General features: G+C 35.3%; 1 protein-coding gene across 4 annotated transcripts in view; it reads right to left on the bottom strand.

Moving 5' to 3' along the window:
• Positions 1 to 26,158, bottom strand: part of C1H8orf34 (chromosome 1 C8orf34 homolog) — a 150,624-nt gene that overhangs the window by 95,884 nt on the left and 28,582 nt on the right. For all 4 annotated transcript variants that reach the window (XM_066563775.1, XM_066563776.1, XM_066563782.1 and 1 more), the window contains exons 4-6: positions 20,654 to 20,782; positions 6,919 to 6,947; positions 665 to 834 (exon numbers count right to left, since the gene is read on the bottom strand). In XM_066563775.1, coding sequence (XP_066419872.1) covers positions 665 to 834; positions 6,919 to 6,947; positions 20,654 to 20,782 — 328 coding nt within the window. The remainder of the gene's footprint in view (positions 1 to 664; positions 835 to 6,918; positions 6,948 to 20,653; positions 20,783 to 26,158) is intronic.

Raw genomic sequence — 26,158 nt, 5'->3', positions numbered from 1 at the left:
TCTGTGAGTACTTAACCTTCTGTGATAAACATATCTTTAAATCATGGAAAATTGACTCCTTGAATTATAATATTCTCTTCCACGTAGCTGAAGCACAAACTCTTTCAGTCAAGCACAATAAATCTTCAGGAATTATTTACTGCAGAGAACAAAATTTCTCTTCGAGAAAGACTTGTTATTAACACCAAAAAAGCTAAGATGTGAAATGAAAATGAATTTAGGAAGTCCTGTTAAAAATAACATAGATACTGCTTCCCTTGCCTATCTCTCCTTTAAATGAGAAAACCAGATTTATCACTGAAGTGTCAGGAAGATTAATAAATAGCTACTACCATCCCAGGAAAGATGGAAGGGTATGAAGTATCTGAATGAAGATATACATCACAACATTATTACACAATGGACCCCAACCATGTCAAAATACACTTAGCTTTTCTCATGGGAATTAATCCATAGGATTGCAAATGGGTATTAAGTTAATCATTTAGAAAAGCATGAGAAGAAAAAAGTCACATATTAATGGCTTCTACTTATTCTGCATGTGCCCACACTATGGCATGAGATTTCAAAACCCCTGCACTCTGCCCTCAGAAATGGAATTTTTGTAACAAAGACGCCTCTGTTTTACAAAATATAAAGTTTCTAGGCCAGATCAAAAACCCACCTTCCTCCAGGACTGCTGCTATCCTCGCTGTCCCACTGCTCATTTTTATTCCTTGGTATTGGTGGCTGCAGCATCTCAGCAGCCAGAGGGTCTGCATCATTCTCCTCACGGCCAATCCATTCTCCAATAACACGAGGTCTGAGAAGGGGGGTGTTAAAACCTGCTGTGTCCTGAAGAGAAATAAAAATAACAAAAAATAACAATGCACTGTTTGTTCTCAACCATAGATGTAAACAGAGAAAAAAAAATTTAGAAGTACAAAACCAATATATTGCATTACCATTTCAGAGGGATACAAAATACCCAGAAACAATGATGAACTAAGGAAAAGTTCTCCATTAACAAAATTCCAATAAATAATTGTGTGCCCTGATGCCTCAAATCACTGATTTTTTTTTTAATTGCAACTGTAGAAAAATCACTTTTTTAATAAATGCACAGTTCTTAAAACCTTCAGTGTATCTGTTCTGCTAAGTAACACAAGGCCACTTGTACTAAAAAATCCTAACCAAAAGACTGTTGTAGATCAATAGCATCACTCTTATTTGCATTATAAATTAATGCAAAACTAATAACTACATCTGCATTTTGCATTTTAAAAATAACCCTGCTGGGCTTTACATAATGTATCTTTCTATTCTGAAAATAGTATTAACATTCGAATAAAAAGCATTTCTGAAACTATTTTTAATCACTTACTGGAGGACAATAAACTTGACAGGATTACAAGAAGCAAGCAAAATATAACTGACATATTCAAAACAATAGCAATAACTTGCACCATCTTAGATTAAAGTAATAAGTTGTCCTTAAATTGTATGAAAAAGCATTCTGATGTAGTGAGCATCTCTGTTTTCAATTATACTAGAATGGTTGTATATAAAGGGTCATTTAGAACAGCATAGTCAAACTAAAAACACATCTGTATACCAGAAAAAAAAGGATATGAAATTATGGGATAGGAATAGTTATTTTTCTTTAATTAAACTGTTTATAGGCTACTAAAGATATTTCAAACACAGTGCGCCTAATTAGGAGAGATATATTTCTACCATTTAATGAGTGAAAATTGTAGGAAAGCAAATCCTTGGTTGTTACCTAACTTAGTGCCTCAATAAATATTCCTGCCATAAAAGAATGCTTTCCAAACAAAAAGCATCTGGAAAAAGTACAGCACACTGACTAGGTAGCCTAGAAACCATATTTTATCTCCTTCCTAAAAACAAACCACTTTTGAAAATCTCCTCCTAATTGAAACAGATACAGTAAAAGCAGTTTGAAGTAGAGGCCTCTATTGAAATGAAAGTAACAAACAAAAAAAAAAAAACAAAAAGAAAAGCTGCGAAGTGTTTTCAATATGAATATATTTACCCTCTGACTACATGCTACAACTTTGCTGAGCACAAGAACCTCTATTTTGAGAGTCAAATGCAACCCAGGTCCTGGATCTGACTCATTCACCCTTGTTCTTTTGTTTTGCTCTCTGCAATGTGCCTGTGATTGCTTTTCCACACTCCACTCCCCATACCTCTGTCCATATTTCTCCATCACTTGACTGTCTAATTCAATTTTACACAATGTTTTTTTCTGCAAGGACCACTGAAAATTGAATCCATGGCTTCAGATACTTAACCACTTGAGTTGGGTTTTTTTAATGTACTTACAAAGACATGTTTTGTGTCTCTATTTGGAGCTGTGGCATAGTCAAGTAATGTAGACTAGATGACAGTCACCTCTGGGCATTTGACAAGTGTAAATTGTCACAGGTGTAACAATTCTTGTGAGCTTAGAAAAAAGATTGTTTCGCTGCTCATAATGCCTTCATTACACAAGGCGCTTACATTAGTTAATTAACCACCTGGCCCCTTCTGAGGTTTATTACTGTTATTCTAATTATTTTATCCTGTCCCTTTCTCCCTAGGATAGTTTCTAATAATTAATAAAAATTGTTCCTGGAACGAGTTAGTTAGAATAACTTGCACTGTCAATCTTGCTAAAAGCCTTCAGTCCCTTAAATGAAAATGCAAAGCACCAAAAAATTTGCCCATAAGTTTTTCCTGACACTACGCACTGCAAAATCAACATATAAATAAATAGAACATGCACTCTGTGTCTGTCCCCACTATGCTAATTTCATAGGCATTTTAGGGATAAAGTAGCACTTTCATACTCTACTTAACAGAAACGTAATTTACATTACACAGTCATGCTTTGCCCCACTTTATCACCTTGCTTTCCTTTTTCAATTGTGTTCGTTTAGTACACTATGGTTTCACTGACCTAATTTATTGTCCTCCTTTCAACTACATAAGCAGCCTCAGTGAAAGCACCAAATGGAGAAGCAGAGACAGCTCTATTCAGAACACCAGGACATTCATTTGGCAGTCTATTTCAAAGACTGCAAAATACTGAGATGAAGTATTCTGTTCTCAAGCAAGATGCTATAGTTTTGGTTGCTTTTTTTCATATAAACTTTGGAATCTTAATTGATTTCCAATTTACATTCACCCATAAATAACAGAAGATATTGACAGTGACATTAGCGTGCACAGAAATATTTTCAGTACAGGTAGGTATTTAAATCTGCACTAAAACAAAGAGGACTATTTCATGGTGCAGTCCAGGTGTCATCCACTTATTCACATCAGTGGCTACCAAATTGACACACTCAAGCTTCCTTTATGTGGAGAAAAGGAGAAGAAGGGAAAGACTGACAGACAGCTGATTCTACTCTTCACACTCGGCTGAGATGTGGCTGCTGGATGCAACCTCTACCTCAGGGGACAGCATTTGTATATCCATTTATTTACACATCACTTAAATAGCTTAGTATTCCTATTTTCTGATATGGATTTTAAGGGAATCTCCAAAGTGAGAAATACTTTGGGATGAGAAGAAATTTGTTTATTTTTATGACTTAAGAATAGTTGTTTGCTGTATTTTATTAATTGTAAGCTGTTTTCATTTTAGAATATTATGTATAAGAAGAAAGTATGCCCTAGACAGCATAGAAAAAAAAATTAATATTAACATTGAGGGTCAAAATTTACTATTTATTTTTAGATCTTCACTTGGGTCTAACTCCGGATCTCTAATACTTAAGCATCTCCCATTATTAGTGTTTGAAGTGACTGAAAGATATCACTGGGAATTTCAGACAAATGTCACAATCTTATGACAGATTTCCCTCTTCAGTGTTTTCCTCCAGAGTTTTTTTTTTTAGCCTAGAACTCTGTGAATATCAAAAAAAAGGTGAACATCCTAACTCTTCTTTGTTTACATGAAACCCTTGACATTATGCATGAAAGTTTGCAGTTCCCTGAAATCCTTCAATAGTTTCTGTTCAGTGGCAATGAGGGTGAGTCAGTTCAGAAATATGTATTATATTAAATCTGCATTTTAAAATATGTGACTGACAAGGCATCCCTTCTTATTTCCTTTCCTTACACAGTGTACTTGCAGTGCCAGTTTCTGACTTTACATAGCCTCCATGGCCTAGAGACAGAGGCTGAATCATCAAGAGAGACAGGAACCCCTCTGCAAGCCTGAAGTAAATGAAAAAAAAGGTAATCGCTACAATAAACCTATTTTAATTGCAGTAATTTTAGGATTTTTTTGGCTATTTTTGCAAGGTTATCAGTGAACTCAGAAATTTTAGCAGATTATGTGAAACTGGAAAATTCCGTATTGACTGAAAGACTCACCTTGTGTGCCTGTATTTTCTCTATTACTGTCTTGGACAAAAGCTCTAAGTACTGACAAAAATACTAGGAGATATTTGGCAAGAATCCATTTAAATGAAACACTCTTTCACAAAAGTGATTCAGAGCAAACTGGTTTTCCAAATCCAAATGCTAGAGTAACTAAGCAACTAACTAATTAACTGGATTACTTAGAGGGGGAGTTACATCAGCCAAAAATGCTGATTAAGTACTCCCCTGACAAAGGCAGCTAGAGGTTACTGAACCCAGAAAGAAATATTTTGTTTTAAAAAAAGACAATCAGAAACAAAAATAAAGAATCAAAAATAAAGAAACATACACATGCATTCTCTGTTTTCTCTAGATTCATAATCTAAACCACAGATAAAACAGCATAATTATGGGCTCTGTCATAGTCTTAGTTCCCCAAAATATTCCTGTCCATGAAGACAGTAAAGCAAGGAAGAGCACACTGAAGAGTTTTATATGTCTCTCATAACATCCCTGCAATGCTGATGTTTTACTAGAATCCAATGCCAAGTTTGGCTATGCTGTTCTAGTCCAAAGACATGCACCTGATGAGTTAAATTGTTCATCCAAACCATAGATGAATGTGATTTCAAAAATTATTCAGTGCTGCTACAGTTTAGATAAGGAAGCTCTAGTATCAGCATGTATTAAAAATTTAAAACTTGACTGCATTTATACCTGAAAAATAAACATCACCTGTGAACACATTCAAGTGAAATAGAACCAATTCTCTTTAATGTTAAAACAACTATTATCAGATTGTCTTTAGCTGCTTTTGGCCCAAGACAAATAATACATGAAGAAACAAGTCACAGGAACATTGCAGGAATTAGCTTGTGTAAGGGATCATTCCTAGGAGGCAGAATTCCACAGAATGGTCCTGGCCATGCTTCAATTCTTAAAACAGACTAGATTTTACATTAATTAAAAATGTTAAAGGGTCAAACAAGAAATAGAAATGAAGTCCACTGAAGATCATGGAGGTAAAAAAAATCACTCTTCTCTAAATCTATGCTGAAAGCCTGTCGAGCTGTACTGCACAACTGGTGCATATTAGAGAGTTTAATTGTTTGGGGGTTTTGTAGAAATAGCTTTTGATTTCCAGAACATTCAATGTATTAATTAAATGTATATAACCTAATTCCAAGGTTTTTGGTTTTTTTTTTAAATGCCTACCACCCTCCAGTTTTAAATTATAAAAAATTAAGTATATAGTGACAAAAAAACCCTGACTCTTCACTCAAACTGCATCCTGTGGAAATTCCCCAATTATGTTCTCCAATCCAGTTTTCACACTGAATAACTAAATTTTAAAAACATTAATGTTTGTGAACAATAAGATATCATAGTTTTATAAAAATCAAACCAACCAGAAATTATGTGCTAAAATACATATGTAAAAAGCATGTGATACCAGGCTGTAGCCTAAATTGTCTTCTTCCTCCCTCAAAGAATATCTTTTAGGGTTTTTCCAACAACAAAACCATAACAAATTGAGTTCTTAAGTATTCTTAGAGATGAGGGTTCTAATGAAAGGACTTTCTAATTGTGTTTACCATCACTTCTGAGCCCAGTTATGGAAACAGTGGGACGACTTAGGCCATAGTCTGGAAATGGCAGCCACAGATGCACTTGACTGCATGGTAACATTTTTCAGTCTTACCTAACTGGCCTTCCTTGGAGAACACAGTGAAGGTATTTTATACGACTTGTGTCAGAAGGATTTGTGTCCTCATTTTACCAACAGAAACGAAAGTTATTTAAAAAAACAAAGTGTTCTATATTAGGCATTATTCCTGTGTCTTATGTACCTTTTGAACTCATTTTCCTGACAGCAATGGTTTCTGACACCAAGAACACGATACAAGTTTCTTGGCACAAGAAGCACACTGCTGCTCACTGCTGAGAATAGGGAAGAAAAATTGGTTCTGTTTCTGTAAGTACTTAAATAAAACTAGCTTGATTACTCTTTCCATGTAGAATTTATTACATCTTGAATTAAAATTCATGTTAACTGTGTAAGGTACCAAAAATGGCCAGAACTGAAGACACCATTTTTGCATTCAGCAAGGAGGTATTAAAGATTGATCTTTATGTCTTGTGCATTCCTGAGTAAAACTGGGTGTTAAAATAATTTCTAAGTATTATCACAAATCATATTTGGAAATGCAGAATTTAATTTCATTAATAAAAGGTATTCAAGGCTAAATGTTTCCAAAAGTACACAAAGTAATCCAACAGACTATATCAAGCAAAGATGGTGTCAAGATCAAAAGTATTTCCATGGTCTCACTAACAGTCTCTTAAAACTCAGTCACTTTTTTTTTTCCACACTGGACAGCTGATCTTTGGTCAAGATCTTAATGTATCCACATATACTGTACGTACCCATACAGCTTTCCATACCCAAACTTCTTCTGAACCTAAAAAAAAAGACGTGTGTATGCCAGGACAGTGGCATGTGCCTTATCATAATCATCTGTCTCTTTGTATTGCTCATTAGACGTCTTTTATCAGTCTTACCTTATCAAGTTCATCAGAAATAGCAATGCCTGAAAACAAAACAGATTGAAAAAAAATTCAGAAAAATGCTTTCTACACGTCTTTTAGTACAGTAAGTAAAAGTAAGGTTACATCTGAAAACTATACATACTGTTCTCTGCATGCTGCTGTACCTGTATCATATTTTGTTCCATTAGTGAAATTGCCTGGAAACAATACACTCTTCATTTTCCTCAGCTGCAATATTATCAAAATGACTTTTCAAAAAACTATGGAAATGAAAATGGCAGATGTGCCAGTAAAGTGAGAACAAATTTAAGCATACATCTATCTGCTTTCTAAAATTAAATCAGCAATATCAGATTAACCAATGGACACCTTATTATGCAAATCTCATCCTGACCAGCATGCATAACACATTATACTGCAATTACAGGGCAATATGGACATTTCTCTTATCTCTTTCTTCACAATACAAAGTGGAAATGATCCTATAAAACCAGGTGGAACTTCAGAGAATAAAGTAAAATGTCTCAATAGAATGCAAAGTATTTCCTGAATCCTCTGAACAAGAACTTGAGAACAAGAACTAAATCCTCCGAACAAGAATTTGCTCATCTTTTCTGCAGATGCCTGCCCAAGGTTTCCCTATGCTTGCTTCCATCATGTCATGCTTCAATTATTTCTATTCTGCAGCACAGTAAATATGCCGAGTTGGTCTCAGAACTTTTAACTTTTTACAAACATCAGTATATCACAAGGAGTGCTCAAGTCATCATATATATAATCCTACCACGTTGAAAATTCTGATAGATTAGAAGCAAGCATGTCTTAGATTCTTATGAGATTTGATAAGAAATATTTCCAGATTAGAACTTCAAAACCAAAGAAAAGTTTCTCCTGGTGGTGAAAATAAATGAAACACATAAGAAGAACACCCACTTGAAAACTGTCTTCTAAATCATATCATGTTATCAAGACACCTTCTTTGATGAAATGCAAGAGATTATATTGCAAAATATGTATTATCACCTGAGTAGAGAGCTGATTTTACTCTTTCTAAAATCACACTAAAGAGTCCAGCAGTATGAGCTAATATATAAGTTTGTACATATATAAGTCTATACTATTTGATATATCATAACTACATGAATTCTTTGGGGGCTTTTACTGTGCTTTTCATCATTAACTCTATTTGGCTACCTCTCAGTTTTGATGAATTCCTTACCGGAATTTCTCCTTTTAAAGGAACAAGTTCTAAGAGAACTGCAATTTCAATTTAAAGACCTCATCAACACCTAAGAAATATGGCAGGAATTAAATAAATATTTACAGTAATTCAATAATACTAAAGTGGATCAAATTGAAAAAGATCTATTTTGACTAATCCTTCTATCCCTCACTGCAATTAGACAGTTTTTAATAACTTCAGACTATTATTTAGCCCAGACACAATACTAATGCCCATAGAGTATAATAGCCAGGTTGCATCAACCAGACTTAAAGGTGCTATGAATTTCTTCAATCCCAAATGGAGAAGATAATTTCACTCTTGGAGGTAGTAAAAACCTAATTCAAGCTTCTTTTCACCTCATCTTTGAAAACCTGGCTACCATTAACCAGCTCTCCATCACATGGATGCATTTTGCATAACCAAGGTCAATCCATCCTACAACCACATATACTCTCTAACAGTCAAATTAATTTTTCTTAGCAATTTCCCATAGTGTTAATATAGTTCATTTGGTTTTGATACAGGCTTATTTCCTGATATTGAAGATTGGGACCCTTTTCTTCTGCTTTCACACATCCCTGTGAATGGGTATTTGTAACTTGGGAGTGGACAGAAGGGCAATTTTATCTTGTGTTGACTCACCCCTTAAAATATTTTTATTTTCAAGTATGGTAAAAGAAAATATAAAAGGTAATCCTATAATTTCCAAAAATCTGTTCCAAAAAATACCAAATGTTTTTTACTACCCAACTGCCTATGCTGCCTATCAAAGATCAGTACTAAAAGAACAAAGTAGCAAAAACAGTACAGAAAAAAACAGTACACACTACTATGTCTCACTCAAAAAGCTCTACTAACCTCTCTGATTATATTACATATAAAACATAAAATTTTAAAACATCCATAATCTAAATGAATGTGCTTTTAGTAAAATGCTTTGTGTAAGTCCTATTGCTCCCTAGAACTTACTCTGAATTTAGAGAAGACTTGAACTGAGTAATTGAATTGCCCAGAATGCCTCAAATTTCTTCTTTACTAAATTGGAAACAGTAGCAAGACACTAAAATGAACTGTATCTTTTAGACAAGCATGTAGAGAATTAGCAGTTTCTGAGGACACATTGCCAAAATAAAATTTTACGAATTTAGAAATCAGACTTAAACCTGCAAACTCTTTTTAGCCCTCTCTCTCTAATGTGGCATCAAGAGAAAAGAAAAAGGATTCTGTGGAAGAAACTTTTTAAGGATCTTGTTGCAGCAATCTTACCACAGTGATTCTTCTGGAGGTGGTACTTACCATGTCAGTCACACAGACCTTTTTGTTGTCTTGAGCCTCATTAATATTAACAGTACTCTTTTAGTCACTGATAACACAACTCCATCAGCAGAGACTAGGATAAATAACCCCAAAAAGCGCTGGATGCAAAAACACTTATTTCGTTCTAAGACACTACTGCACCACAGTTAGTGTGTACTCAACTCTTAACAGTTTTCTTTGCAATTGCCAAACTTACAGAATGTCTTGGCTGACTGAGAGGAGGGGGATTTGCACCCTATGAGCAGTAGACAGAAAATCTCAACAGCAACATCATTTTTTGGGTGCAGATGTCAGGTGGAATAATATGTACTCCAGTTTTCACAAAATAATCCCTCAAAAAATTGAAACTCTTGTATATTTACCATAATATTAAAAAAAAAAAAAAAAATGAAAGAAACCTTAATTCCGAATCCCGAGAACAAAACTAGAGACAGTCACCATTATTGTACAGGAGTATTTAGGATTCCTGTTAATTTCTTAACCCTTAGCAGACTCATGACTTCAGCAGTCAAATAGGTTCCAGTCAGTTACCTTATTTTCAAATAATACACTGACAATTTAAAATAGTTGAATTTCTATAAAGAAATTGTAACAATGGTTGCTATCTTTGGTTCATGTAATTGCTAGTATCAACATCAGCATTTTTCAAAAAGAAAACCCTTTTGTCACTTCTTTGTATAGGTGACAAAAAGTAATTGATTATGCTCTCTGCACTTTCTATAATTGTTTTTATTTACCTTTTATATAAAATTCTAAATGGGAAAACAGCATTATAAAATCACAGAACACTAGAGGCAAAGGGAAAGCCCATTCCATGAAAACACTAAATGGAAACAACATTGCAATTTTAAGTAAAACATTCATAGCCAAAATAGTATAGCCAAAATGCCCACACACTAAAAACTTTCAATCTGACAATTTAGTCACTTATTCGAACTGTAACCTTTTCCATCAAAACTTAATCCTAATCACAAAAAAACCTCTTAACACCAGAAAAACTGACACATCTAGTTTATTCAACCTTAAATCCTATGGCTTTGTTAGAATAAAAGTTACTATGAACAACAATTTCGGACTTCCCCCAGCTTAGAGTATTTAAAGCCTGACTCTGCATGATGATGAATGTAGAGAATGGAAGTTTTAGAGCTGCATCATCATTGCCCTGCTGCAAGACACCAAGTAGCAGATAAGAAGTAGACTGTTAAAAACTGCTCTCCTGCCTTTATTGGGAGAGGTCTTCTGACGTCAAAAGCAAATCCTCCAGAAATAAAGGAGTATGCTTTACCTTTACTCTTATAGCAGCTGTTTCTCACAGATAACATTTGCCATAGTTTTATATCATAATGTGACTGACAACTATACAACAGACCAACCACTCTTACTAACCATTGCAAATAAAAGGGTGAGAAGTTTGCTTCCCAGCATCAGCTAAGGCTCATGGGCAAGGTTTAACATGGTAATTTATTTAGGTAACTAGCTGCCAATTTAACGTCTTTAAAAAAATTCTCCCTTTTACAAGTAATTACTGGTGCTGAAATTTGATCAGGCATCACAAGTATCTATCCAACTCAGTTGTGTGGTGAATTACAAAGACAAATTCAGGGCACTTGTTTCTACTTTAGGATGGTAACAACACTATGCTGTAAGGGTGCTGAACAATGAAATAATTGGTATGAACATGTTTCCACAGTCCTTCAGAAATTTTCCACAGCCACAACTACTGCCATCTCTGATCAGCAACAAATCTGGAGAGGAGCTGTTAATGCTAACACAGCCTCTCTCAGCTGGAACACTCATTCTGTCATTAGCTTGGTTTCTGAAGAGGACTGGAAGAACAATGTACTGTGATTGCAAGAAAGGTTTGGCATGCTACAATTAAATGAAATACATCTAACAAACAATGTAATAACAATGTAATTTATTAACTTATAACTTATATTTATTAACTTATAACTTACAACCTGTAACTTATTATAATTTAATTACTATTATCATGTCTACTTTAAGCAGATTGCCTAAAAAGTGTATCTCACGCTGTATTAGCCATTTACCTTACACATTTTTAATATTTAAAACACTAAATCAGTTGTTTGTCCTGTCTCTTAAAATTAGCATGGATTATTAAAACCATTTTTTACATGGCTATCCCAGTCTTCTATCCATTTGACAATCTGCAGCAACACAATGGTAAGTATGGAAAAATAAATATGTAAATTAATACAGTGTTACAGCATCTTCTCTGATGTAAAAGCCACCTCTCAAAACCTTTGCATTATATTTTAATAAAATAAAATCCTTCTGAGTCTAGAATGAATATCTTCCACAGTACAGGTTTTCTGCTTAGGACATTCTGCTTCATTTCTAGCTTACCATGAAATTAACTTTCTTTCCAAAGAAAACTGAACATTGTTAACAATTCCATGAGTCCTTAAAGTGCCTAGCTTTTGCATATGCTTCTTAGCAGAAGAGCTTTATTTGTCCAATACCTAATTTCTCCACTCAGTGATATTATTTCTCTTTGAAAAGTGATCTTTAGACTTTGATGTTCTCAATTCAACAGCATAAAATCAATTTTCAAAACAAAAGGAACAACACAAGTTCAGGTCTTTTTCAAAAAGAGCAACTGACATCATCTACACGGACTCGTACAGGGCATTTGACACTGTTCCATACAAAATCCTTGTCTGTAATCTGGAGAGACATGGCTTTAATGGGTGGATCAGTCAGAGGGTCACTGCTGGATGACCACACTCCAAAGAACACTGACCAATAGCTCAGTGTCAAAGTGGAAACCAGTGGTGAGTGGCATTCCTCAGGGGATGGTATTGGAAGGGGTGCTGTTTATTTTAGTAACATGGATAGTGAGGTCAGGTGCACCCTCAGCATGTTTGTTGATGACATCAAGCTGTGTGATGCAGTTGACAGGTTGGAGGGAAGGAATGCCATCCAGTGGGACCTTGGCAGGCCTGAGAGGAGGTGGGGTGGCTGTGCCAACCTCATGGAAGTTCAACATGGCCAAATGCAAGGTCTTACCCCTGGGTCAGAGCACTCCCAAAACAAGTACAGGCTGGGCACAGAATGGACTGAGAGCAGCCCTGGGTAGGAGGACTGCTGAGTGTTGGTAAACAAGAAGCTTGACACTACTCTGCAATGCGCACCTGAAAGGTGCACCCAGAAAGCCAACCCCAGCCTGGGCTGCATCAAAAGCAGTGTGACCAGGCAGTCAAGGCAGGTATTCTCTGCCTCTACTCCACTCTTGTGAGACCCTGCCTCGAGTGTCCAGCTCTGGAACTCCCCAAAAAACAAGGGCATGGACCTGCTGGAGCAAGTCCAGAGGAGGGTTATGGAAGTGCTCAGAGGGCTGGAGCACCTCCCCTATAAGACAGCCTGAGAGAGTTGGGGTTGTTCAGCCTGGAGAAGAGAATGGTCTAGGGAGACCTTACACCACCTTCCAGTACCTAAAAAGGGGCTACAAAAAGCTGTAGAGGGACTTTTTACAAGGGCATGTAGTGATAGAACAGCTTTAAACTAAATGAGGCAGTGTTTAGATTAGACATTAGGAAGAAATTCTTTACTGTGAGGGTGGGAAACACTGGAAGAGATTGCCCAGAGAAGCAGTGGATATCCCATCTGTGGAAGTGTTCCCAGGTTATGTGGGGCCTGGAGCAACTTGATCTAATGAAAGGTGTTTCAGGTCATGGAAAGGGGTGGAACTAAATTAACTTTAAGGTCCCTTCCATCTCAAACCATTCTATGATTCTATAAAATGGCAAGGTATAAAATGCCTTACTGCTGCATTATTCCTGATCACCTTTACAGTAGCTTAAAATCTGGCAATATTTTCATATGCTATACACACCTGAAATTACAGGTCTGGAGTTCTGGTAAGAAATGAAAGTTTTGGAACTTCAGAGATATCTACCATTTTTGCTTTTATTTGTGGTCCTTAAATAATTACAGGAAGAAATAACACATAATAAAAATTTGTTGAGGGGCTTTTTTAAGACTTGTATTTTTCTAAACACACAATGTACACCTGAGAAGATTTATGTGCACCCAATCATAAGAAAATAAAATGCTACTACTTTAATGTATGGCAGACTACCATTATTTAACTCAATATTCAAGGAAATATTTATGCATTTTCTTAAACATCCAGAAGATGGCCACAGAGTTCCCAATAGCCAGTTTTCCTACCTGCCAGACAAAGCTTTCTGGATTTGACACATGGCTTTTGACATTCAAAGTTTAGACATACTAAGACAACTTCAATGCAACTCTGACTAACTTGACAAAATTCATTCTCAGGATCAGTCCAGGCCAGGGAACTTCTGGATGGCTGGACTGTCAACCTCATAGTGCATATCACAGGTTCTGTAACAAACTCTAGGACAGAAATAGCATTCTTATTCTACCATTACTAATCCTGTTGAGCACAAACACAGAAATATTGTATCATGTATCAACTGTCCAGCAGTTCACCGCCCCATGCATTCTCCAACTACAAATTCTCAGGGGAAGCTTATGTTGTTCTTACTGGTGGGACAGGCCATCTTAGATATACTTGCATTTCCCATGGCAAAACCTTGTGCCATACTGCAGCAGGCAGCAGTGTATGTTCTAGTCCCTGTACCTCTATGAAACATGTATTGAAAACAAGGAAAACTGAAACTCTTTCACACCATTCTTGGATTATAAAGGACATAAAATGGTTGCTCTGGTTCTATCAAACAAAGTATTCCTCCCCCCGAAAAAGTACACAAAAACCTAAAAATCTCACTCATCTCTGTGTAGGAACTTTAAAATATGTTTGTCATTGACTGTCATAACAGACATTCTTATAATATTCCTTTACCTAGAGAGAGTCATTTTACCACTTTCCTCCAGTAGTAACTCAGAGATTTTCTGTGAAGGCATATTGAAATGATATCTCAGAGTTTTTACCGATGAGGGCTGTATGTCCTCATTATTAAGCAACTTTAAACTTTTTGTTTAAAGTGGTATCCATCTTGAACAGGGATAATATTCCTCCCAACACTTGGCCATATTAAAACAAGAGAAACTGTCATCTTCAAGGCACCACACATCAACATAGGAGCACAATACACATCTTATAGCTACTATCTAGAAAGCATGGATTTAATCCCTCCTCCTCATACTGACTTTAAAAAAAGATAAAAATAACTAATCCCTAACAAAATAATCTTTGCTTTAGACTTGTAGAATACCTATATCCAAATTTCTGAGCGGCTCCAATGGAGAACACAGGTTTCAGGATTAGGTTTAGTGACTAATGAATTATGCAAACACAGAGAAATATAAAGTATCCAACAAATATTATGTCCCAGAAACTCTCCTAGGCCAAGGTAATCCCAGAAAAGAATAATCAAAACTGCAGAACTCTTTAGGGGAAGGTGTACACTGCAATAGGTGGGTTAAGATGGGTAATCCACAACACTCAGTAGCCAGTATGTATTATTATTCATGCATCATACTAAAAGCAAGTGGATTTTATGGGCAAAGGCAGTATCAGATAACAGCTGTAGCACTGAGATAAAATTATCTTCCTTAAAGGTTTGATTGAGCTTATCTAAAAATGTTGATCTCAAAATAAATCACAAGCATTGATCTCATGCAAGAATAACATGATTTTAAAGTTCAGGCTGAAGAGAAGAAGGGAAAAATTCTCTACATGATGACTAGTCTTGTGGTTCAGTCAGCAGAACACATTTAGGGCTAGATGATCAACTGATATCAGGGAAGTCATCTTTATAGACTCTACATCAATTTCAGATCATCAGGTATATACAATTGAAAAAAATACTAACATGTTATGTCCTAAAACAATGCCCCTCATAAGGCAATCGACAAAAGTCTAGTTATGTGTCCTGAAGATGTGCATTATATAAGTTATATCATCATGATCACCACCATCAGAAATGTCTAGCTTCAATAAATGTTAGTGTCATTCAAATAAAGTTCATTTTCCATACATGGAATGTAAATCATTAATAGTTTCCTACAGTGTAGAAGCTTCTAAATGAAACCTCATTCTAATGTGTTTGTCAGAGACTACTAAATACATTCAAGTAGTTCATGATGTATATATAGCTTCTCACATCCCACATACTCACAGGTTCATCCACTAAACTGAGGACATGATTTTAGCAGTTTGTTAACATATTGTAATTTTGTTTAGAACTTGTTCTACCCTTCTAGTTATGAGATTTCTACTCTTGTTGCTTGTCTTCTTCTCTGTGAAATATAAACAGAACATACGCTTTTACGTTTTACTATTTTATACTTTTCTTAAAGAGGTACTATCATGCTTGCCTTTCTTAACAAAATTATAAACACCACCAACTGATTCTAATATTATGATAAATAACTGTTTGATATACTCTGGAGGGACTTAGAGATTTTTTTTCTTGAAGGTATTGAAGAGCCTTGACACCTGGCTCTAGGTGAGCCTGCGTGAGCAGTAGCGATGGACCAGACGCCTTCTGGAGGTCCCTTCCAACCTTAACCATTCTGTGATTCTATAATTCCTTATGATTTCCAGCAGTATCTCCTACTAGATGGAAAACCATGGTTTTCTCATTTACTGATTGTTTACTGATTACTCCCCTTCAAAATTAAGAAACAAAAGAGGATTTTTCTCCTGTTGGTTATACATAGATACCATTGTTTCTGGGATTCCCTGAAACTGACTTGGATTCATAGTTTCAGTTAATGTTAACTTACTACCATCTTTTACCTTAGAATATCAACTGAATTCAAAGCATGACAAATTTGTTTCTTCCCCTCTGATCTGAAGTGTACACCTGGCCTGAACAACCGTTTAAACACTACGAACAAAATGTCAGTCACCTTCACTAAAAGGCTATTTGTAATTATGAAAGAGTACCTATCTCACAGCAGAAGATGTTTTTTTCATCAAATGCAGTTACCAGCACCTTTAATATGCACACATTTTCAATATGCACCCTAATCCTTAACTGTGTGTATAAAAGATGCAATGTTGTTCATCAAGTATGCAGACTTCCCACCTAACTGCAGCATGATCTGACTGATTTAGTCCTCAGTTTTCCCCTACTCAAAACTCTCATAATTCACTGGTTTCCATATCTTGTTATCTATTTTTCCATCCTCAGAAAATAGGGGAATGACAAAGGCAAGATCAAAGGCATTCATCAGCAAGATCCTTAACTTTACAGATTTTAATTCTGTTTAAAGGCAAACAGGCCAGAAGGTGAAATACAAGAGTATATATTTGAAACAGGATAGAACTTTTCTTCTTTATGATCAGCACACTAAGAAGGATGACAACAATAAAGATAGGAGACCTTGCAATAAAAGAAAATTAAACATGCACAAGGGAAACACAGTATATTCCTGTAGATTGCTTTATAAACCAAAATCTTCCCTAAATAGATGACTTGATAGTTTTCCAAATCCAGTTCAATGACATACAGCTGACTAAAGAAGCAAACAAAATCCAGCTCTCCCATGTGGCTAAGCCTCTGAAAAATTGTATACTTAAATCAGCAAGCTCCACCACACTTAGACCATAATTACAAAAATAATCTTCTCCAGACTCCCAAAACTCCTACGATACTTTCAACTCTGAGTGTGAAGTCATTTGCTGGTTTCTCAGACCTACTAAAGCACAGAATTACTCACTATTGACAGGGATTGGGAGAAAGGGTCCAAATAAAGTTCTGTTTTAATCACTAGGAATGAATACAGAAGAGACCAGACATCTAAGTGCCCAAGTCTCACCTTCCAAATCTTACAGGCAGTTCTAATTTTGCATGAAGTGCACAAGTTTGTCTCAAAGCAGATATCTAGAAAGCATAGTAAATGAAGCAACAGAAACTGGAATTTAATTCACAGGCTATGTCAGCTGCCTAACAGGCAACAAAGTCATGGAAACTCACTAGAAGATCCAAAGCTTATCTTTAAAATGTAAATAAATTCCAGGACTTGACGGAAAATTTATTTAACTTCAAACATTTCATTTCATGTGTCACTCTTCACTGTTGAAATACTGAAGGAAAAAAGAGAAGGTGCCGTAAAAAGCCATTAATAGTACATTTTGATCATTTGTGTACTCAGCTGTTGAGCCCAGTGTCTGTCCCACACCATTTCAAAATAAGATTAGTATCAAATGCAGCACTAAACGCATTGCATCCTTGTAGAAACAAAAGCACTAACTAGCCTGTCTGAAATAAGCTTCAGGAGAGGAAGATGTGGGATCTTGTGATGGCTTTTTTAAAATTTACCATATGGGATGTTTGTTTGAATACAGCACAGAATGAGTTTATGCACGTTATACTTTTGAAGTCCTAGACCTTCTATTCATTGAAGACCCCTAAGATTTCCTACGTGCAATCTACATTCTATCTCTGCGAGAACAGTAAAATTAATTTATTTTCAAAATTCCACCTTTTCTCTATTTACAAAATTTTCATATTTTTCATTTTGATTTTTCAATATCATGCTGACAGGTAAGAAATAATTGCAAAGATTTTTTTATTTTTTGAAATGAAGTGAAAATCAGACAAACAAACCCTGGAAGCAAGGAGATATGTCTTAGAATTAATCTGATGCAAGTATTTCAATTATACCAACAAGAAAAAAGGTTAAAGTGCAGAGTAACTAATAACTATAAAAGAACATAAAAAGCCGTAAGAAAAGATACTATAAATACACTAGAAAAGGAGAACAAATTAAAATACAGAACTATTACATTAAAGAGAAGGAAAGCAAATAAGAGATGATACAAAGAATTCCCAGTGTTCAATACTTTCTCTGCTCCAGTCTTTATCAAAAAAAAGAAAATCAGTGGCAGCCAGATGCTTAACAATAGTGGTTTTAAGAAGAAAAACCTGCAAGCCAGACAAGGGAAGCTGAAAGATATGCCGGAGATTTAGATACATTCAAATCAGACGACTCTTGTGAAATTCATTCTAGAGCATTTAAATAATCAACTGAAGAAACCCCTAATCCATTGGCAACTGTCTTTCAGGAACAGAGAGGCAAGAGAAGGGCAAATACAAATCTTTGAAAAAGAAAAAGGGAAGATGTGGGCAACTACTAACTACCAAGCCTAAATCAGACAACAGCAAGAATCATAGACAAAGCTGTTAAATAAATAATGTATCAACATCTAATGGAATAGAAAGGCGATAAGAACGAGCTGACATTTATCAAGAATTTATCAAGAATTAATCACATTAAATTAGTCTAATTGCATTCTGGAATTGGGAAACTTGGGAAATTTGCCTAGTGGATAAGAAAAAGAAGCAGATGCAAAATACTCAAGCGATAAGACTATGTTTACTATCCTAGATGATACTTCAGTAAAAAAATGAGAATTACAATCTACATGAAAACACTGCAAGGTAGAAAAACATCTGGTGGGAAAAAACACACTTACTGAGTAGCTTTCAAGGGCTGGTTGTCAGATCTGAAATGGGATCATGAAGAGGTCTGACAATATTTCCATTAATGATCTGGATGAAGAAATAGAGAGCACATTCATGAAAGTGAACTTATTTACAGGCTGTGAGTGATTTAAAGCACTCTGGGGGATGGGATTCAACTCCCATATTATCTTGACAAACCACCAGAAAGCATCAAGTACTAGCAAGAAACAGTGAAGAACGTTCATTTGTGAAATAACTATGAAAAACAGACTCCTACAATGGTGACCAGGTACATTCACCCAGTCCAAGTGTAGGACCCAGCAGAGCTGCAGAGTTTTACACTCCAGTTAGAAAACTGTGGGGCAAGGAGAGGTACAGAATGCTACAAAATCTATTTCAGGTATAAGGAAGTATAGGCATAGTTCTAGGTAAAAGTGGAAACTTCACAATATTCTGAAGGAAAGACAAAGATGTAAGATTGAAGAGTGAATTTAGGCATTAATTATTGAACTCTCCCATCTGATTGGTTTGTATCTCCAGAGAGTGAATAAATAACCCTTTCTGAAATTCAAAATTTTGTTTCTGTATCTGTGCATAGCTTGGCTACAAGTCTCTGAAGGAGAAAAGCTTGAAAATGACACCCACATCCATCACAGTCAGGCAACAGTGAGACTGCAAATCAGAGATGCTGACCAGAGTTGGTTTAGAGCTCCTTATAGGCAGATAGACCAATTAACTAGAAAAGTATTTCAAAAAAGCTCTCTAACTATAGTACAAGTTTGAAAATTGTTCAGAATCTAACTGTTGTGATCAACCTAAAACATTTGGGAGAGTGTGATTTGGGAAAACTAGTTTAAGGTATTTGGCACAATTTGAAAAAATGCTGAATCTCAAAATTAATTGCAAAACAAATCTTCTGTTCCTCATTCAGCTCACTCTGACCTCACTATCTGTAAATTCCCCAGTGAATCAAGAACTTCCAGGGATAAAATTTAAGAGAGAAGAAATAAATGTTTCTCACACAAATATCTCCCAGATCATGTCACACCTAGTTTTCATGTAGCATGGCAAAGAGTACTTGTCATCATTTCATATTTTAAAAATTGTTAGCAGTATTTGCTACCACAAATGTATTTCAGAATTCTCTTCTACAGGAAAGAAAATAAAAGGAAACAAAAAAAAGAGCAGGTATTCCTGATCATATCCAGTGAGCCTCAGAGCTGTTCATTACATGAGTGTTTAAGGGATAATACGTGGGGTTTATTGTGAAATAACAGTATTTTATGTTTCTGAGTATTTATTTGAAATGCTTTAAAATATTGTAATTTCTTTTGAAAACTAGAAGGTCAATGAAATCAAGGCTACAAAATAGCTAAATGTTTTTCAATAACAGGTCTGAACTCCATCAATGAGGCTAAGGTTTTGCAAAGGTTAATCCATTTAACTACCACACAAAGGAGCAATCTTCCTGCTGCATGTTCCCACCATTTTCATTAAACCAGCCTCTTGCATTGATCTCCTTATGAGCTAATTCAGCTCACTAAACTGGTAGAAAATTAAAGTAAAAAAAAAAGGTGGTGCAGGGGTAGTATTTTCAGTTTCCAGGAGATCTCCTGAATTATCTCAGACAATCTGTAAACCTTAACAGGAAGTTAAGTGCTGATGTCAATGACCTTGGTCTTCATTGAATAGAAGACCACCTTCCTGATACATGCTTCCAAATTACAATTCAGGCTGCATGGTTACATTAAAAAACTAAAATCAATCAACTTACTGCGAGACAGATTCTCAAGGGCTTTTCCAAGCTTTTTGCTCTCTTGAAGAATATGATTTAGTTCATCAAAATCATGGTTCTCCGGTTTTGTCTTCCAATCCCATTTAGGATGCTCTATTGACCTTGGCACTAAATATACACAGATATATAGATGAAGTTTAGATTTGGTAGTTCAGACTCCTACAGTAGAAAAAAATCTGCACAGTGAGTTTACAAGCCCAAATATCTTGGGTAGAAATTACTTAACTATCCCTTTATTTTAATTGCTGGAAATATTTTCTTTGGTCCATGTGAAGTAAAAACATCTGTGAACAAATGCATACCTGAATTATTCTTTAATGAATTAATTGGTAAACAGGATAATTAACATTCATAATTGAAAATAATAAAACTAAAGTATAAAAAAATATATTTAAAATATTGTACATGATGGTATCTAATTTACAACAAAAAAGAACTGTGGTGCCTAGGGATCAATAAGAAAAAATGTTGAAAGAAAAATTAGTAACTTTTGACTTTGCTAGTTATTTTATCAAGAAGAAAAAAAATATTTTAGATACACCTTTTAAAACAACTTTTTTCTTTTTCAAAAATCATAAAGTTCATAAAAAACAGTGAAATAAAGAAAGTCCTTATCATTCATGTCATACAGCCTCTAATCTTCATTGCACTACTTAAACAAACTCAACCTTTGGGAAGCACAGACCTGAGCTTACAATCTGCTGCTCATTATCTATTCCCAAAGCCTTTAATTTTAAAATAGCAGTATCTCAACTGCTGAGCTAAGTTTACCTACAACGAAGAGGAGTGTCTGAGATTTGTAGGACACACAATGAACAGAGCTTCTTTGAACAATGTGAACATTTTGAACAATTTGTAGAAATGAAAACAAAAACAATGCTGTTTCTGGAACTGCAGTTTAACATGTTCTTTTTGCCAGTGTTCAGAACTAAGTGAGCTGCTGCTTTTGCCAAGAAATGCAACAGTTGGGTTGTCTCCAAACACAGCATTACCATGCTGGCGTGAAGATGATGATGTCTAGTCCACCTTTCCACCAGAAAGGACCAGTTGCATTTTTACCAACCATCATTTACTAGTTGCTGACCATTTACTTAAAAATAACTTCAAAGAAAAGCCTAAAATATCCTGGCCAGCTTCAAAATTTTTTTTTACTAATTTGACAGCTGTCAACTAATCTATGCTTATAAACATCATTTTCTCTACATGCTAAGAAGGCAACTTACAGACTCCTATAGATTGTGCTAAAAAGGTGGTTTTATGATAATTTGGAACTTCAGACTGCTTTTATGATGGTATGGGGAAATCATGCTCATACATCAAGTCTGGTAGCAATTACAAAATATGTTAAATAACTTGGTATTGAAATTTGCCTTAATGCTGACTTTCCTCTGTGTGAATACATAATCTGCTCCACTTTGGATCAGCTTCAACTTTCTCTTGTGGAGTTAAGTCAATAGTCACCTTTTCCAGGTAAAGAAATGGGACAAAGTTATGCTGAAGTCATTCCTTCACAAATAAAATGATTTTACCTCCTGTATACATAAACCAACTCATCTTCAAAACAGACATCTATGGAGACTCTGACAACCCAGAGTATATCCTGATCTGTAATACCCGTTCAGGAACCTGGCTATTAGGGAAGTTAACGTATTAGACTGCAATTACAGACATTGTCAAAGACAGAAGACAAAAGAGACATTTAAAAAGACCTACAGTGATAAGAATAGAAGGAAAGGGACATAAGAACTCTCAATAAGGAGAAGAGAAGAGAGGAGCAAGTTGAAGTGTCAATCTTGTTCTGCTCTGTTTTCAAAAAAGGCAAGTAATTTATTTCCTTCTCAGGACAATGGAAATAATGAGCTACAGTGGTTCCCAGTAAATACATACAGACTTTAAGGTATTAGAGTATGAATAGTCTCTACTCAGATGAGTAGCTTGTAATTTTTTGTTGATACTTACAAATTTCAAACACTACTTTATAATTCCCTGGTTTAAGAACTTCTAGATCAATTAAAAGTTACTTAAATTCTGGTGTAACAAAAGTTGACTCCATTCAAAGACTGTAGCATATACAAATTAAACAGCACAACTTCAGCACTTCTCATCCTTTTTTTTTGCTTATTTACAGAAAGCAAAATGTTCCACCTAGTATTTTTTCAAAATTATTACTACCTGTAAATATAAATTTCTAATAAATTAGAACAGAAATTCTATAAAGAGTTCTCTCTCTTTCTGAGTCCTTTTGCAGTCATCTTACCATCATCCTTCTGTGTGCCAACACTATATTCTACATCAATCACTCATTAGCAGTATGACAGACTTTCTATGTTTATGCTGAACGTGTCACACCAAAAAATTCTCACAGTACCACCAGAATACCAACAGGCAACAATTTAATACAGTAAAACCACATAAAAAAATTACCAAACCTTGGAGCTTCCAGGTTGCAGAAAATTTCCACAAGCTAGAATTTTATACCACGTCAGTTTGAAACAAAACACATTTTTTCAAAATAAAAAAGGATTTTTGAGAAACCATATGCTTGTGAAGCAAAATTTATCATGGGACATAAGCTGGATAAGGATAAGCATGATAATTTATCATGGGACACAAGCTACTTGACAGCTGTGGAGTTTCCAGGATCAGCAGCTGCCAAGTTTATGGACCAACTAACATGAGGAAAAAGAAAGTCTCAAGACTCTTGTTCTAGAAAATTACAGACACTTGCTCAAGACAGTGACCTGGTTGCTCATTTCAGAGAAATGTCTCACAAACACAGGAAGCTTAGACTGCAGCTCACTAGATGAATAGTGAGAAATCAGTCAAAAACATGGTGGAAATTTGCTTTGCATGCTGGTGGACAACCATCTGTGTTTTACTGAGCCATTTTGTACTTCAGTGAAAAGGTACCAAAATAGATATGCTGTCATGAATTATTTCTATGCTTCAATACAATTTGTTTCAACAATGGTTTGGCTCATTCTGAGGAATCAAAACAGAGAAGTTAAACAGAATTAGAACTGACTGAAATTTTTATTACTTCTAGAGAAGACACAGTTCTTCCTACTTACCTAGTCTCTCAAATAATGAATGGATATTAAAACAACATCTATTTAGTAGAATAATGTGGCACATGTTTGTTCTTTCAAGTTCATTTCCTTCTTGCTTACAGATTTTTTCAAAACATAAACCCTTCCCTTCTCAGCTGTAGGATCAACAAGCACTGGTAATTTTCAAATGAATGCCTTTGTTGGAAGCATTCAGAACTGTACAAACACCATATGACCCTTCTTAGGAATCTTCTCAAATACATGATCCTCCTCTGTATGCACAAAGTCCGTCAATAATCGTTTACGTGCATGTGTCACTACACACTTAGCAAAATCCTTTCATTATACTCTGACCTCCCTCCTTCTTTATTACGCTCAATCATTCCACAAAATCATATCCGTAATTTCAATTCTCATACCACATGATACACTTCAACTTCATCTTTGTTATTTGAGAGATTTATATATTATATAACACTTCCTCTTGAAATTATTTGCCTATAATTCAGAAGATTTGCTACATCTACATTGTAGCATTTGTATTGAAAGACGTAGAGTTTCCCTTTAGGGAACTGAGATTTCACCATCTCATCTTAGGAGACTGGACAGACACACTTACACCAGTATTTCTGATTTTCTGGTGGTGTGCCCTGACCATAAATGCACATTAGATTCATTCTCAATTGTGTTATGAATTCTGCCACAAATCAGCACACCTTTATTTTCTACTGGATGATGGTACAAGATCAGTACTGGTTTTATCTACCCATTCAAGTCTTTTCAATGCATGATCTGCAGACAGAATCAGACCAATTGCTCATTAAATCCAACATTTCATTAATGCATTGTATGGCCATCTTACATCTCAAAGAACAAAAATATGTATCATATAATGTAAAATTACTGTATATCATATAATAATATATATATATCATATAATGTAAAATTACTCATGTATTTAAATCTTGCATTCAGGTTGGAGTTGTTTGATAATCAATCCAAACTGGTTTACATAGTATCTGGATATTAGAAGACTAAAAGAATGATGGTTACAGTTCTAGACTGACTGAGAGCAACTAGTAGCATGCAACACTGTACTTGCATACGGGATGTGGTGAGAATGCTGAACTGAAGCAGCATGAAAGGGTGATCTGTAATCTGATATAATACAGAGGTAGTAAAGAGGTCAACCTACTTTGCCTAAAAGTAGCTTGCTAGGAAACAAAAAGTCTGTTTTACAAACTAGTTTGAAACTTCCAAATTTGTTTTTCTTCAGATACAGAACATGATCATTTAAACATTTCATTTATATACACACAAACACCCCGAGCTCCAAGCTTCTTCCTTGCCAGACAACAGCAGCAGCTTCTGGTTAACTCTGGTTTTGCACACACCAAACAATAGATATTAACAACGTAGATATTAACAACTGTTTGTGTGTTTCAGGCGCACCTGAGATCATAACAGGCAGGAGGAAGTTGGAGGTATCTTTCTAGTAAAAAAGTTGAAAGCATAAGGAAGAGACATTTGTGCAGAAATAACATGCACACTGCAGTCAACATCACTCTGCAGAAGGAAAAAAAATATTTCCTAATTAAACAAACTAAATATCCTCATGTTCCTAAATATTCCTATGAAAGGACAGTTCTGAATAAATGTACAAAGTTGTGATCAATTGAACCAGACAGTCAGAAGACAAAAACTCTGAAACAGAACATAACAGCTGATGGACTCCATTAAATTTTGGGTTTGTTTTGGCACTTTGGGGGTGTTTTTTAGACTCTTGGGTGTGGGAATTTGTTCTTTTCTATTAAACACAAATCTGAGAGTAAATCTTTAGGTCCATGCTGGTCCAAAACTTTCTGGTTTTTAGATGAGTCCTTACTACCTCTTTGGAGATGCTTTGGGAAAAAAAGTACAAGAGGTAGAAGCTGATGACCCAAAACAAATGGAATAATGGTGTGCACATTAGGACAGAATTCCTTCTAAACACGCTTGCTGATCTGTGTAGTTGAAGGGCTACATGGTACCCACTGATTTTGGCATAAACCAGAAATAAAGGTCAAAAACACATTTAGAATATTAATCTATATATACAGATTATATCTATATATACAGATTAATATAAGAATATTAATCCATTTGGCAGAAAATAAGCAAGATATGGCAAAAAAGCACATGTCTGAAACCAACCTCTGCAATAGCAACTAAAAGAAAATGTAGTTCAAATATACAAACTATTTTCAAAAAGTTGCAGACACAACTAATTGCAGGTGTAAGGAATGAAAACAAGAGGATTAATTAAGGTTTAAATAAATCAGTGTTATGGAAAAAAATTGAAATGCCTAAACAGCAAAGCATGGAAGCAGAGGATAATTAGGCTGGACAGTACCTCTAGCCCAAACTGGTGCCCTAGGGTACCAGGGTAAGTTGT

The sequence above is a fragment of the Molothrus aeneus genome, chromosome 1, assembly GCF_037042795.1.
Source record: "Molothrus aeneus isolate 106 chromosome 1, BPBGC_Maene_1.0, whole genome shotgun sequence".
NCBI lineage: Eukaryota > Metazoa > Chordata > Aves > Passeriformes > Icteridae > Molothrus > Molothrus aeneus.
This window is presented reverse-complemented; position numbering and strand designations above follow the sequence as displayed.